General features: G+C 36.3%; 1 protein-coding gene across 1 annotated transcript in view; it reads left to right on the top strand.

Annotated features, from left to right (window-relative positions):
• The window catches only part of ZNRF2 (zinc and ring finger 2), a 96,435-nt gene extending 83,393 nt beyond the window's left edge, over positions 1–13,042 (top strand). Inside the window, exons 4-5 of the mRNA XM_032305734.1 lie at positions 8,633–8,712; positions 11,761–13,042. Coding sequence (XP_032161625.1) covers positions 8,633–8,690 — 58 coding nt within the window. The 3' untranslated portion in view covers positions 8,691–8,712; positions 11,761–13,042. The remainder of the gene's footprint in view (positions 1–8,632; positions 8,713–11,760) is intronic.
• Positions 13,043–14,208: the final 1,166 nt, after the last annotated feature.

Genomic DNA, 14,208 nt, shown 5'->3' with positions numbered 1-14,208 from the left:
GCTAGAACTAAGATTTAAGCCCAGATCTGTTTGTATCCAAAAATCTACCATTTGTTAAACATCTGCTGTTACCCAGGATTGTCCATAACAATCTAGCTAGGTGGGGCACCTGGGTGGCTCAGTGGGTTAAAGCCTCTGCTTTCGGCTCGGGTCGTGATCCCAGGGTCTTGGGATTGAGCCCCACATAGGGCTCTCTGCTCAGCGGGGAGCCTGCTTCCTCCTCTCTCTGTCTGCTTCTCTGCCTACTTGTGATCTCTGTCTGTCCAATGAATAAATAAAATATTAAAAAAAAAAAAAAAAAAAAAAAAAAAATCTAGCTAGGTAATCTCCTGTAAACCTTGTAACAATCCCATTTTATGATTGAGGGAATAAGCCGAGGGACTACAGAAAATCTGTCCAAGGTCACATGGCTAGTAAGTGGAAGCGGTAAGATTTTAGCCACCTCTGTTTGGCTCCAACATCCATCTAGAGTCTCATAAAGTATTCTTGGTTTCAGAGCAATATAGGAAGATTTTTAGATTTAAAAAAAAAAAAATCTTTTAGGGTAAACAGAAAAAAATAGAAAACCATACATTTCAAACCAATAAAAAGAATGAGGTAAAATTTTATTTAAAGGTGTGGTTGGGGAAAAGCATAGAGAACACAATAAATAATACAAAATGAGGCAAAAATAAATCCATTATCAGTAATTTTAATAAATCTAAATAAAACTCATCAGTTGAAAGCAGATTGAAAGATTGGGATATGCCATTGCTGAGTAACACATGTAAACATAAGCATATAGAAAAATGTGAAAGTGAAGGAAGAAATAGAAAATTATGTCTGGGTGAATACGGACTACAAGCAAACTGACAAAGCTAAATTAATATCAGACAAAATAAATCTTAACAAAAATATTACTAGTATGGTATTATAAAGGTATTTAAAGCTCAGTTTTGGGTGAACCGAAGAACATAGGCTCAAGGTAAATATTTACAGAACTGCCAGAAAAAGTGGACAAAAATGTCATGATAATGGGAAATTTCAGCACAGTTCTCATTGGCTCAAGCAGGTAAACACAAAACGAGTCAAGACCTAGAATAATCAAACAGTACCGTTAACAGGTTTGTCTAATGGATGTATGTGTATCTGCACCTAGCATTTAGTACATTTTCTTTTCAAGCACAGGTGAAATATACAGAAATTAATGGTGTACTGGGCCATAAGGAAGTTTTAGCAAACTATAAAAAATCGGTACCATACAGAAAGCTAGCTGTTCTCTGACTAGTTCTATATTGGTAATAAAAGATGAATAATCTTCACACATACTATTAAGTAATTTGTAGATTAAAGAAGAAATACAGTGGAGGGGCGCCTGGGTGACTCAGTTGGCTAAGTGTCTGACTCATGATTTCAGCTCAGGGTCCTGAGATCAAGCCCTCTGTTGGGCCTCGCACTGGGAGTGGAGCTGCCTTAGGATTCTCTCCCCACTCCCATCCACCCCCGAAAAAGAAAAGAAATCATAATGGAGCTTAAAAATACTCAAAACTGAATAAGAATGAAAAACCCTTTTGACATTTTCTAGGGTGATTCTTGGAAGGCTTGTGTTAGAGTAAGAAGAAGGATGAAATCATTAAACAAGTTCTTCCTTAAGAAATTAGAAAAATGAATAAACACAAAATAGAGCAAAATAATAAAGGTGAGAGAAGAAAATAATGAAATAAAAAAATTACACACTAGAGTAGAGACCAACAAAGCCAAAAGTTGGTTCTTTAAAGATGAATAAAATAGGCCTCTGGCAGGTTTGTCGCTAGAAGGAGAAAATGAACAGTATAGGAATGACAGGTAACTTGAGAAACAGTAGAATTGAAAAATAATTGGAAAATTTTGTGGAAAATTTTACAGTCTTTGATTTAAAAATATAAATAGAACAGGCCATTTCCTTAAGAATATTACTATATTTCCAGTTCATTATATTTTATATAATATATACTTATTATATATTATTAATTATATGTTATGATATATAGTAATTACCAAAATGATTCAAAGAGAAATAGAAAATATGAGTTGACTAATAACTATTACAAGACAAACCTTGAGAGGTGCCTGTGTGGCTCAGTTGTTAAGTAGTATCTGCCTTCAGCTCAGGTCATGATCCCCAGGTCCTGGCATCGAGGCCTGCATCAGGATCCTTGCTTGGTGGGAAGCCTGCTTCTCCCTCTCCTACTCCCCTTGCTTGTGTTCCTCTCTCCCTGTGTCTCTCTTTGAAAAATAAATAAATTAAAAAAAAAAATTTTTTTAAAGACAAACCTTGAAAAACAACAAATATTAAAAAATTAAGACAAGACCTAAAAACAGGCCTACAAAGATGGTTTGACAGCAGGTTCTACCAGACATCCAAAGAACACCATGTTAACAATTGTAAACACCTCAAATAGTAGGAAAAGATTGTAGGTTCTCCCACTTATTTTATGAAAATAGTATAAACTTGATACTAAAATCATAAGATGGGACACCTGGGTGGCTTAGTGGGTTAAGCATCTGCCTTTGGCGCAGGTCATGATCCCTGAGTCCTGGCATCGAGTATTGCATCAGGCTCCTTGCTCAACAGCGAGACTGGTTCTCCTCCTGCTTGTGCTCTCTCTCTCTGACAAGTCTTTTTTTTTCTTTTTTTAAGAGAGAAGCTTTTCTTTTTTTCCCTAGATTTTATTTATTTATTTGATAGATCACAAGTAGGCAGAGAAGCAGGCAGAGAGAGAAGGGGAAGCAGGCTCCCCACTGAAGAGAGAGCCAGAAGCGGGGCTCAGTGCCAGGACCCTGAGATCATGACCGAAGCGGAAGGCAGAGGCTCAATCCACTGAGCCACCCAGGTGCCCCATGACAAATAAATCTTTTAAAAATAAGTAAAATCAGACAAGACAAGTATAGGAAAGTAAATTAGAAGGCACTCTTATTTATGAACATAAATGCAAAAAATCCAAAAACATACTAGCAAACCAAATTCATCAATATATATCTAAAGTAATAATGCCTCATGACTAAATTAGATTTATGCTAGGAATGTAAAGACACTGTAAGATTAGAAGATCTAGGGGCACCCGGGTGGCTCAGTCAGTTAAGCCGCTGCCTTCTGCTCAGGTCATGATCCTGGGGTCGTGGGATGGAGTCCTGCATTAGGCTCCTTGCTCAGTGGGGAGCCTGCTTCTCTCTGCCTCTGCCTGCCACTGTGCCTGCTTGTGTGCTCTCTCTCTCTCACTCACTCTCTCTCTGACAAATAAATAAGCTAAATCTTCTTAAAAAGATGAGAAAATTTATATATATAGTATACCACATTAACAAAGGAGAAAGACCATATTTTCTCAACAAATGTGAGAAAACATTCAGAAAAACTCTATACTTAGGAATTAATGATTTCAAAACAAAAGCAAAGAATAGATGTTAGATAAATTATTAAAATTAAAGAATAAATGTTAGATAAATTATTAAAATGAATAAGAGGGGTACCTGGGTGGCTCAGTTGGTTAAGTGTCTGACTTCAGCTAGGTAATGATGATAGGGCCCAATGTTGGGCTCCCTGCTCAGAGGGCTCTCCCTCTGCTACTCCACAGACTCCTGTTCACTTGCTGTTCACTTGCTTGCTCCCTGTTTCTGTCTCAAATAAATAAGATTTAGAAAAAAATTAATGAGAACTGAGGCGCCTGGGTGGCTCAGTCAGTTAAGCATCCAGCTCTCAATTGCAGCTCAGGTCATGATCTCAGGGTCATCAGATCAGGCCTCCCTGAGATGGAGCCTGCGTAAGATTCTCTCTTTCCGTTCCTCACCTTCTGTACACATATGTGTGTGCTCTCTCTTTTGCTCTCTTTCTTTAAAAAAAAAGGGGGGGGGTTAAGAATTTAGCAGGGTTGCTAGATTGGAGCTCAATATGAAAATTGGTTGCAATTATATCCCAGTAAGAAAAAGGAAAATAAAACCTTTCTTTTAATAGAATAACAACATTAACAGCCACAAAACCTACAATAGCTGTAAGCTGTGTTGAGAATATATCCTACAAAAGATACTCAAGATTTTAAAATTTCGCTGAAAGATACACAAGATTTAAAATTTGAGGTATACCATCTTGTGGATAGGAAGATTCCATGTCATAAAGATGTCACTTAACCCCAAATTGTGTAGTTAATATTATCCCATTCAAATCTCAGCTAGAGTTTTCATATAATTGGATAAGTGGATTCCAGAATACACATGAACCAAAGAGTCCATATGGCAAAAACAGTCATAGTCGGGAAGAAGAAAGTGCTGGGGGAACTTGCCCTGTACAGACACATTTTAAGACTATTAGTTAAGACAAGTGTGGAAAGGGCATAGGAATAGAGTCCATAACCATTTGTGTGTATATGAGAGTCACCATAGCACAGGGTTGATAAAAGCATGGATTCTTGGGAGTTAAGCCTTCCTCATTCAGATCCCAGCCTCTCCACTAATTCATGGTGTGATCTTGGTCAACTTGTACTTAGTTTTTCCCTCCCCCAGTCTATAAAATGAGGTGTAGTACCAACTTCATCAGGTTGTTAGGAGGTTTCAAATGAGTTAAATTTTAGAAAGTGCTTGCACATAATAGATACTACGTAAATAAAGTAAATGAATAAAAAATTGATTTGGCAGAGGTGCTACTAATAGCAAGAGAAAGAATGAATTCAGTGAATGGTACTGAGATCAGATGGTTACTGATGTAGAAAAACTGCCAATCCTTATTTTATAGTTGAAATAAGAATCAGTTCCCAACTGACTAAACATGTGCCTATGGAAATAAAAAATCAAAGTGTTAGAAAGAATGTAGAGAAATGTAGACCTCTTGGTGAGAAATAGTTTTGGGGCTAAGATTACCCCCCCCCCATAAAAGCTTGAAAGAAAAGTTCATAAATTTGTATTAAAATTTAATACATTTTTGCATTGTGATACTAGAAAAAAGTAAAAGTAAACTAGACATCAGATTGAGGTTTTTTCCAGTACGTACAGCAATACTTTGTTGGTACGGTATCTGAAACAAGCTTCTCCAACAGCCTTCTGTAATGCAGTTAGCTCGTTGCGGTTGGTGAGGGGGAGGACAGTGACGGTGTAATGATACGATCTTCATACTGGTTCATAAAGAATACTCAGCGCATTAGTGTTTGCTCTGTCAAATAAAACCAGGTGAAGGTCCATATGGAAGCAGGCTGTGGGAGAACACAGTGTTGGTATACCCTGTTTCATTGCACTTCATTTTATTGTGTTTCACAGATACAGAGGGTTTTTTTTTCTTTTTTTAAACAAATTTTAAGGTTTCTCACAACCCTGCCTAGAGCAGGTCTGTTGGCACTATTTACCCAACAGCATTTGCATACTTTCTGTCTTTGTGTCAAATTTTGGTAATTCCCAATGATACTTCAAACTTTTTCAATAGTTGTTACAGTGATCAGTGATCATGGCTCATGAAAAGCTCAGATGGTAGTTAGCCTATTTTAGCAATAAAGTATTTCTAGTTAGATTAATAAAATAAGTTTATTATAAATATAGATTAATTATGAGTATTTTTCTTTTAAATTCAGTTAGCCAGTATAATAGTACATCATTAGTTTCAGATACAGAGTTCAGTAATTCATCAGTTGCGTATAACACCCAGTGCTCATCACATCATGTGCCTTCCTTAATGCCCATCACCCAGTTACCCCATCCCCCTCTTTTCCAGCAACCCTCAGTTTGTTTCCTAGAGTTGAAAGAGTCTCTCATGGTTTGTCTCCCTCTCTGATGACTTTCCATTCAGTTTTCTCTCCCTTCCCCAGTGGTCCGCTATCTTGTCTCTTACATTTAATTTTACACAAACACACATACACGATACGTATATGCACTGGAAAACAAAAAATGATTTGACTCCTTTTATTGTGATATTTACTTTATTGCAGTGTTCTGGAACCCAGCCCCAGGATATGAGGTGTACCTAATACTATAATAGTATCCATCCCCCAAACATTTCTTATACCCAGTTCAGTTAGGCTACGGTCTTCACTTTGGAAGTGCTTGCTTATTACTTAATTCTTAGTTCTCAAATTGTGCATTGGGCCTTTGTCCCCATATTAATACTAATCCTTCCTTAGTCCTCTTTTTTAAGTGATCTCTATACCCAGTGTGGGGCTTGAGCTCTCAGATCCATAGTCCCCTGCTCCACTGACTGATCCAGCCAGGCACCCCCTTCCTTAGTCCTCTTTATGTCAAGCTGACTTCACCCTCGGTTTAAAAAAATCCTATATTTACAGTGGTATTTTATTTATCTGGAACAAACACAGCTTTGTTCTGGTTACAAGGTTGTATTGTTTGAGTGGTCTGTCTTTAACATGGTTTTTCCCGTAATCCCTGTTAGTTTTAGTGTATGATTTTATAGAAAGCAATGCTCATCAGAAATGTGTATACTACATTATAGCTGAAGTATTTGGATAATAACTTCCTATAAACCTAGAAGAAAAAGACAAAACAGAAAATTTGTCAAAAGTTTTTAAGAGTCAATTCAGGGGGAAAAAAAAAAAAAACCCAGATGGCCAGTAAACACACAGATGTAAGTTGGTATACTTGGTGAATAACTCTGTCACAGTTGTGCACTGTATATATTCTACACTCGGTCATTGCACTCCCAAGTGTAAGCCCTGGGGGAATTCTTGATCTTATGCTCTACAATAGTGCTGCTACTAGGTGTGCAGGTCCAGGGTGAAATAAACAGCTCATGGATTAGCACTGTGTGTGTGGGCCACTCTTTGAGTAGCCCAGCTCTAAGAGACATGTGTAAGAATGTTCATAGCATCATTGAAAGTGTCAGGAATGGACACATAAATTGCAATACGGTTGTATTTATGGGAGATTATAATGATAATTTCTCAGTGTGAGTCAGAATTACATGGCTTGTAAAATAAGTACCCATTTTAATCACATAAGTACAGTGAGTTGTTAATATATCTGGAGTATTTTGTTCAGTACTTCTTTTTTGAGTTGGGCGGCAGGGGTAGAGGGAGGGGAGAAAGAGAGAATCCCAAGCAGACTCCAGGCCTAGTGCAGAGATGGACATGGGGCTCAGTCTCACAACCCTGAGATCATGACCTGAGCTGAAATCAAGAGTTGGACGGTCAACCAACTGAGCCACCCAAGCGCCCCTGTTCAGTACTTCATTTAAGGGATGTTTCGGTAGACCAGGGGACCACTAGAGCCAAGTGAGTAGGATAGAATGCAGGCTAAAAAGCCAGCGTAGGCATGGTTATTTAGACAACAAATGTCTAAGTGGCAACAAATTATTTTAGCTATTTGAAAGAATATTGGGTGAATGAGATACTTTACCCGTTTTCCTTTTAATTTCATCCATTATTTTTACCCACCAAACTATCCTATCAGAGTATGAGAATAATACATAATAATTTTGTCTGTAAGCATATTGGCCAAGCCTTCAAGGTTTGTGGCATTTGTAAATTTGACATGTGTCAACTATGAGAATGTTGAGCAGTTTGCATTCTGCTTGGGTAACTTCCTAGTTGTTGGACAAGTTACTTAACCTTATCAAGGCCTTACCATTTATCACAGTGAACTAGAACTTTCTGCAGCGATGAAAATGTTTCGTATCTCTGCTGTCTTGTAGAATAGCCAGTAGCTCTGCATGTGGCTCTTGAGCTCTTGAAATGGGGTAGTGTGACTGAGGAACTGCATTTTTCTTTTATTTAATCATATTTAAATTGTCACATGTGGCTTGTGGCTATTGCATTGAACAGTGCAGATCTACAGTGAGGATAATTATATGCACCCTAATATTTAGCTTCTAATAAGGTCATGAAATACTTTATAAATTGGATGATTGTGTATTTATATGTGTATGTATTGTAGAGTGGGATAGAATTAAATAAAGGGCTATAGGTATATGTGAGTATTGAAATACAGTCTCTTAAAAGATGCAGTACTGTGAAGAATTAGAGTTTATTTATTTACTTATTGAAGATTTTATTTGACAGACAGAGATCACAAGTAGGCAGAGAGGCAGGCAGAGAGAGGAGGAAGCAGGCTCCCCTCTAAGCAGAGAGCTGGGATCATGACCCGAGCCAAAAGCAGAGGCTTTAACCCACTGAGCCACCCAGGCGCCCCAAGAATTAGAATTTAAAAGCTGTTTTTGATTACATTGATAGGTACATGAACAGACTGATATTTACATGAATGAATATTTTGAAGAGAAAAATGTCCAGATTTGTCACTTAATTTTGAATACTGGTAAAGTGGTTAGTTCTTTAGATTTTCTTTTGGTAATGGTTCTATTTAAACTTTAAGTACTTTAATTTTACAAAGATTATTTCCTTAACTGCTCTGAATAATGAAAATGTGGGATGCCTGGCTGGCTCAGTCCGAAGAGGATGCCACTCGATCTTAGGGTCATGAGTTTAAGCCCCAAGTTGGATATAGAGAGTACCCAAAAAAAAAGATCAAAATGTAATAAACAGACCTTATCTTTTACTTACATATGCCAAATATTTAAAATACTGAATTTTTTTTCCTATAAATATATACTAAGGGTCAAGAAAGAGTTTTTATTATGGCTGTTATAGCAATAATTAATAAGTGTTTCAATTTTTCTGGTTTTGTTCTTTTCTAGCTGCATAGATGAATGGTTTGAAGTAAATAGATCTTGCCCTGAGCACCCTTCAGATTAAGCATCAGCTTCCTGTTTTATAGGTAATTTTCCCTTTTTCTGTTTTAATTGTTTTTTAACTTGTTACCTAAGTTCTACATTCTCAGCCACCATTTTTAGTCATTCATTTATTGAAGCATGCGTGCGCGCGCGTGTGTGTGTGTGTGTGTGTGTGTGTGTGTGTGTGAATGTGTGTGAGTGTCCATCCCAGACACTGTTAGGTAACCATGTAAAAAACTCACATGAAAAGATAAATAGGAAGCAACTTTTTGATTCCTGAAGAAAGTCACGTATTGACTAACTTCTCCATTCTTGGTACTTTAAAACACATATAATTTTAGTTTAAAGCTTAAATCCATGAAATATATGGTTGGTATAAACTTCATACATGTACTACACATATGTACATATTAGTACACATTACCCCATTTTTCCACTAAGAAATCTGAGGGCCAAAGTAGTTAATTTCATGACTTCAAGAAGCAGTATGCACAGTAGCCTCGGGCATGCATTTAGGAACAGAATTAAATTCTATATTCTTATTCCAGACTTGAGGGGTATGTTCTTAGGTAATGCAATATAATATTATAATTCTAATCATAATGATTAGTTAACATTCATGTTGTATTATTACATACCAGGCATTGTTCTAATAAGCATTTTACATCTATTAATAACTTAAACTAATTGTTGTAGTAGCCTTTTGAGCTCAAGACTCTTGCTATCCCTTTTCCCATTATACAGATTGAGGAAACAGAGTTAGAGGTTACAAAACTTGTCAAGCTAGTTCTTTGGTAGAATTGGGATTCGAACTCAGGCATATTGGTTGCAAAGATGTGTTCTTAGCTATTTTGCTATAATTAGGTAGGGGCATTTTCTTGGGAGAAGTTTCATCATGTTCTCATTCATTCAGTTTAATCTTGTACCTTACTATCCTCAGCATGTTACATAGTGCCTGTTTATACAGTAGGAGGAAAAAAGAAAAAAAAAAAGAATTTTAAACCAAGTACAGAATTTGTTTTGCTCTGCTGATTTAGCTTACTCATTATCCTGCATTATCTGAAAATGTCCAGTGAATTGAATGATAAACTCCCTTGACAATTGCTCTTTTCCATATTCTGTGGAGTGAGTGAAATGACATCATTTATTTAGCTTTGTGAAAAAAAAAAAAAAACAGTTAATTGATATCTTTGTATATATGAAAAGCTTTTTATGAGAAGACTTGCAGAAATGACATATAGTATTGGGTTTTTACATCCAGGCAGAACATTTTAGCCAATCCTGGAATTGTTTCAGGAGTTGGAGCCTCTGTGTTCAGAGACCTAAGACAGTAACTGCCAACAGTTTTTTCTGAATGGCTAAGACTAAAGACAGGAAACTGGAACAGATCATTGTCCTTAATGAGGATAATTCAGTAGCAGCAGATTAGAGTATTGACAGAGGAGATTTGAGGTCACCTAATAGCCCTTATAGCGACTGAAGTAAGAACTGCAGCAAGAAGGGAGACCTCTGTCACAACTGCGGTAGGGTTCTGCATGGGAAATGGGAAATGGGTGCAAGAAGACTATCAGCTTTGAACCTTTTACCATGAGGTGATTCAGATCAGACCGTGACATGCTGGAAGTATGAATTGGCTTAAGATTTCTGTGTAAAAGAAGAGTGGCCATGGAGTGATATTTTGAGTATATGAGCAGGTATGTTTTTATTTCACTGTGAACAGGTTTTTTGAAGAGGAGGATGCTTGGAATATCTTCAGTGTAACCTTATGTCTGGGCCAATAAACTAAAAGTATGGCTAAAATTATAGAAGGATTTAAAGAGAAGGACTAAAAACCTATGCTAATAACATGAAATTTTTATCTTAATATTTTACATACCAAGGTAATATGTCTCAAGTTTTCCACCTATAGGTAAAATGTGTCTTTTAGAAGCAGTAAACTTTTTTATGTGAGGTGGGATTTTATGGTTATAAAAATGTTTTTATTTCATGATCCAGTCAGCTAAATTTTTCCTTTAGTGTTACAATGAGCTTATGGGCTTTAAGGGACATGTGTCGCATCTCATAGTCTGTGCATGTTGGTTTTAAACAGCATTTCAGTTTCCTTATGCGTCAGTGTTATCTTTTTATTGATTTAAAAAAAAATCTATATATAGATATAGATATAGATATATAGATATATATAGAACCTTAGTTCAGTGGCAGCGGCCCTTACAAATCTACAAGTCAGTGGAATCTCCTGCATCTTAAAGTCCTTTTTACAAATTTACAGATGTAGAATATCTTCACTCAAGTGTTTGCTTCAAGTTCTGACTGCTCTTACTTGTCAGGTGATAAATTCCTCCCATCCCTTTTGCTGTCTCAGATTAAACCTGTGGGTTTGAAGAGGATTTACTGTTGCTGAAACCATGTTTTGGTTTTTTTTTTTCCCCAAAGATAATTACTTTTTTGCCAGGGAGAATGCACAAGCAAATGGAGTGGCAGGCAGAGGGAGAAGCAGGCTCCCTGCTGAGCAAGGACCCTGATGAAGCCAGGACTCAGGGATCATGACCTTAGCCTGAGGCAGACGCTTAACCCACTGAGCCACCCAGGCATCCCTGTTGTTAAAACATTAAAAACAACAACAACAACAACAACAAAACCCATGACATATAGCAGCAGCACATCTAGCATTTGTGATGTTCTTCAGCATAAGAATTTAATGGACAGCCCAAAATAGATACACATAACAATCTAAGGTTTTGATTAGTTAGGAAATTGTTCACTATTTTAAGTGGAAGTTGTTAGTTGGAGAAAGATTAATAGGTGGTGTGTAGGTGTTGCGTGTTGTCTGTTTTCTGTACTCTGGTGTGGTCTTTGTTGTGGAGGGAGAAAACGTGTTATGTGGTGGCTATTTTTTGTAACTGTTCTAAGCTTGAATTGGTCCTTCTCTCCTTTATTTTGCAGAACACTAATTTTAGGAGTTTTTAAGAATAGTTAAGTGTATGATAATGGATAGCAACCAAAGCAGTGTTCTGGGGAAATGGGTGTTGTATTTTGATTGGTGTCAGTACTGTGAACCACTGCTTAAACCTGATGCATCTGCTTCCACACAGGTTTTCTTGTCTTTCCAAGATGCTTGAAAAACTGAGAGGATATGAGGATCTGTCTCTGGAAAAAGAAAAAACTGCAGGCATACTCAGCCAGAAATCTGAGTTCTGTGAGACTTGGTAATGCAGAGATGGACAATCATACAGGGGGATAACCCTGCTAAAGAGAGGACAGTTGCCACAGAACTCAGTGTACCAAACCATGCATATAAAGGACACACAGGGATTTTGAAAATGCTGCACATCCCTTAATAGTCATCTACATAGGTAACACTGATAAACATTTTGTATTCAGACGCCAAAGTTAACTGATTTAGAAGTTGATTTTATTAAGTTCTGTAGAGCTGCACAACTAGTTGTGGTTTGACTTGGTTTTTAGTTGGGGGTCACTTTATTTTTCCCCAACACGATGTTTCTGCATTCATCTATTCTTAAACTGAAGACCGCATAATGTACTTCTTATAAATTAAAGTCTTAAATGTGAAAAACAAGAAATGTAATCAAGCAGTAAAACATTGTCTGAATGTAGACCATGATCTCAAGTTCTTCTGTTTTTTTCCCCCAAGAGTGGAAAATAGACTTCTGCATAGGAGAGCTAAGATATGTTAATATTTGAAATTAAAGGTGTAACAGTACCAGAATGCAGTCCAAAGAGTAAATCAGGTTACATAGTTACATTTTAATGAACTAAATCTAAGATTGTTGATTGAATTGCAATTTGTTAAATCTATTATTTCCTCCTAAGTAAAACCGCTCAATAGTTAATCAGTAATGAATCATCTTGCAGCTATGCAACTTTTTAAAAAAATACAAATTACCAATTTTAAGTGCTGCCAGCTATAATAACTTTGTTTTAACGGGTATTTTTATTTGTTCTCTTCATGTAATTATTTTATTGTGCTTTGCATCTCCAGACAGTTTTCCCACATTTGGGTAGAATGTTTAGCAGGTTGTAAACTTCGTAACTTATGAAAAGGGTAAAATAAAATTTTCTTGAGTGGAACTTGGAATAATTTGAGGGACATTTTATATACTTTTAAAAATCAGAATTTAATCGGGATGCCAGATTTATAGCAATTTGCATCTTTAATTTTCCAGATAATCTGGAGGGTAGTGTTTGATAAATGATTTTTTAAAGCAAATATGAAGATTTTGTTAATTTATAATTTATTAATGTGTTATTACTGTAATTGAAAATGTTATAGAGACTTTTAAATTCAGTCTTGTGTAGAAAGAAATGTATTAAGCAAAATTATGTGAATAAATATTCCCATAAAATACATCTGAATGGTTAAAAAATACTGGAAGAGAGCTATCAGGGCTACAATAGTGAATGTCCTTTTTTTTTTTAATATAAAAAGATACCAATAAGTAGATTTCATATTTTCAATATATAGGGAAAATGTTATCAGTGAACATTTAAGCAGTGCACTTTACTTGGTATAATTGAAAGCTGCACAGTACTGTTTCCTTATTTTAAACTTTTAAGTATTTGCCTTTCTATTCAATGCTGCTATTCTTATTCTCAAATTTTTTCCCTATTTCTGGTTCTGTTTTCATATTTTTTTGAAAGGGCACGTACAGGAGCAAATTGCTGCTACCCAGAAAAATTAGTGTTTTAGAAGCAATTAAAAAAGTTTTTCTTTGCTTTCTGTGTGATTCTAGACCAGATAACATTTTCCCTAAAGTTATGCTGTGAAATGCCTTTTGTTATGCTGCAGTTGACAGAAGCATCCAAAATCTTGGTTGTGACAGTGGACAGCATGGTTTCATAGGTGCTTTTTAAACCAGTTATGGGAAATACTCTTGCCTCAAGGAAAATATTCTTTCCTAGATTTTTTCCTATTATCATGAAATCTTAATACGAATCCATGTTGCTTCACATTTTTAATTTTGTAAGCTTTCACACGTACACACATACCCAGTCACCCCAGGAAAAGCCTCTTAGAATATTCTGTGAATAATTCATTTTTTTCTACTACTGGTATATTGTATGATGGTAAGAATTGTTCTGTTGTCTTCCATTCTTGAAGGCAGAGATTGACTCTGGCTGTGGTAATTACCTATTAATATTCTCTTGGAATTTGATTTTCTGATACAGTTTACTCTTTGGCTTTTTAATTTTATTAAGTTCTAAGTTTACGTCCTTTTCCTTCTTTCTATCCCGTCCTGCACCCTCAGTCTCTTGCTCAGCCTCAGACTGTCCCAGGATTCTGCACCGCGGCTGCTACAGGGCAGGCTCCTGTGTTGTAGAAGAAAGTTAAGTGTTTATTTGTGTTGAGTGCTACTCGATTATTAATACTTGTCTAGGGAAGTTTTTACTTAAGGTCTGTTTATAGCAATCCCTTTTTTGTTAAAATAGACAAAGCTTGGCATTTTTACTTTAAGTTTGGTCTCTTGTCAATGATTCCCTAAAAAGAAGAATTTAGAAGTTGAAAATGTTTTTAATAGCCC

This window comes from Mustela erminea, chromosome 11, assembly GCF_009829155.1.
Source record: "Mustela erminea isolate mMusErm1 chromosome 11, mMusErm1.Pri, whole genome shotgun sequence".
NCBI lineage: Eukaryota > Metazoa > Chordata > Mammalia > Carnivora > Mustelidae > Mustela > Mustela erminea.
Note: the sequence above shows the minus strand (reverse complement) of the source record. Positions and strands in the feature narration are given on the sequence as shown.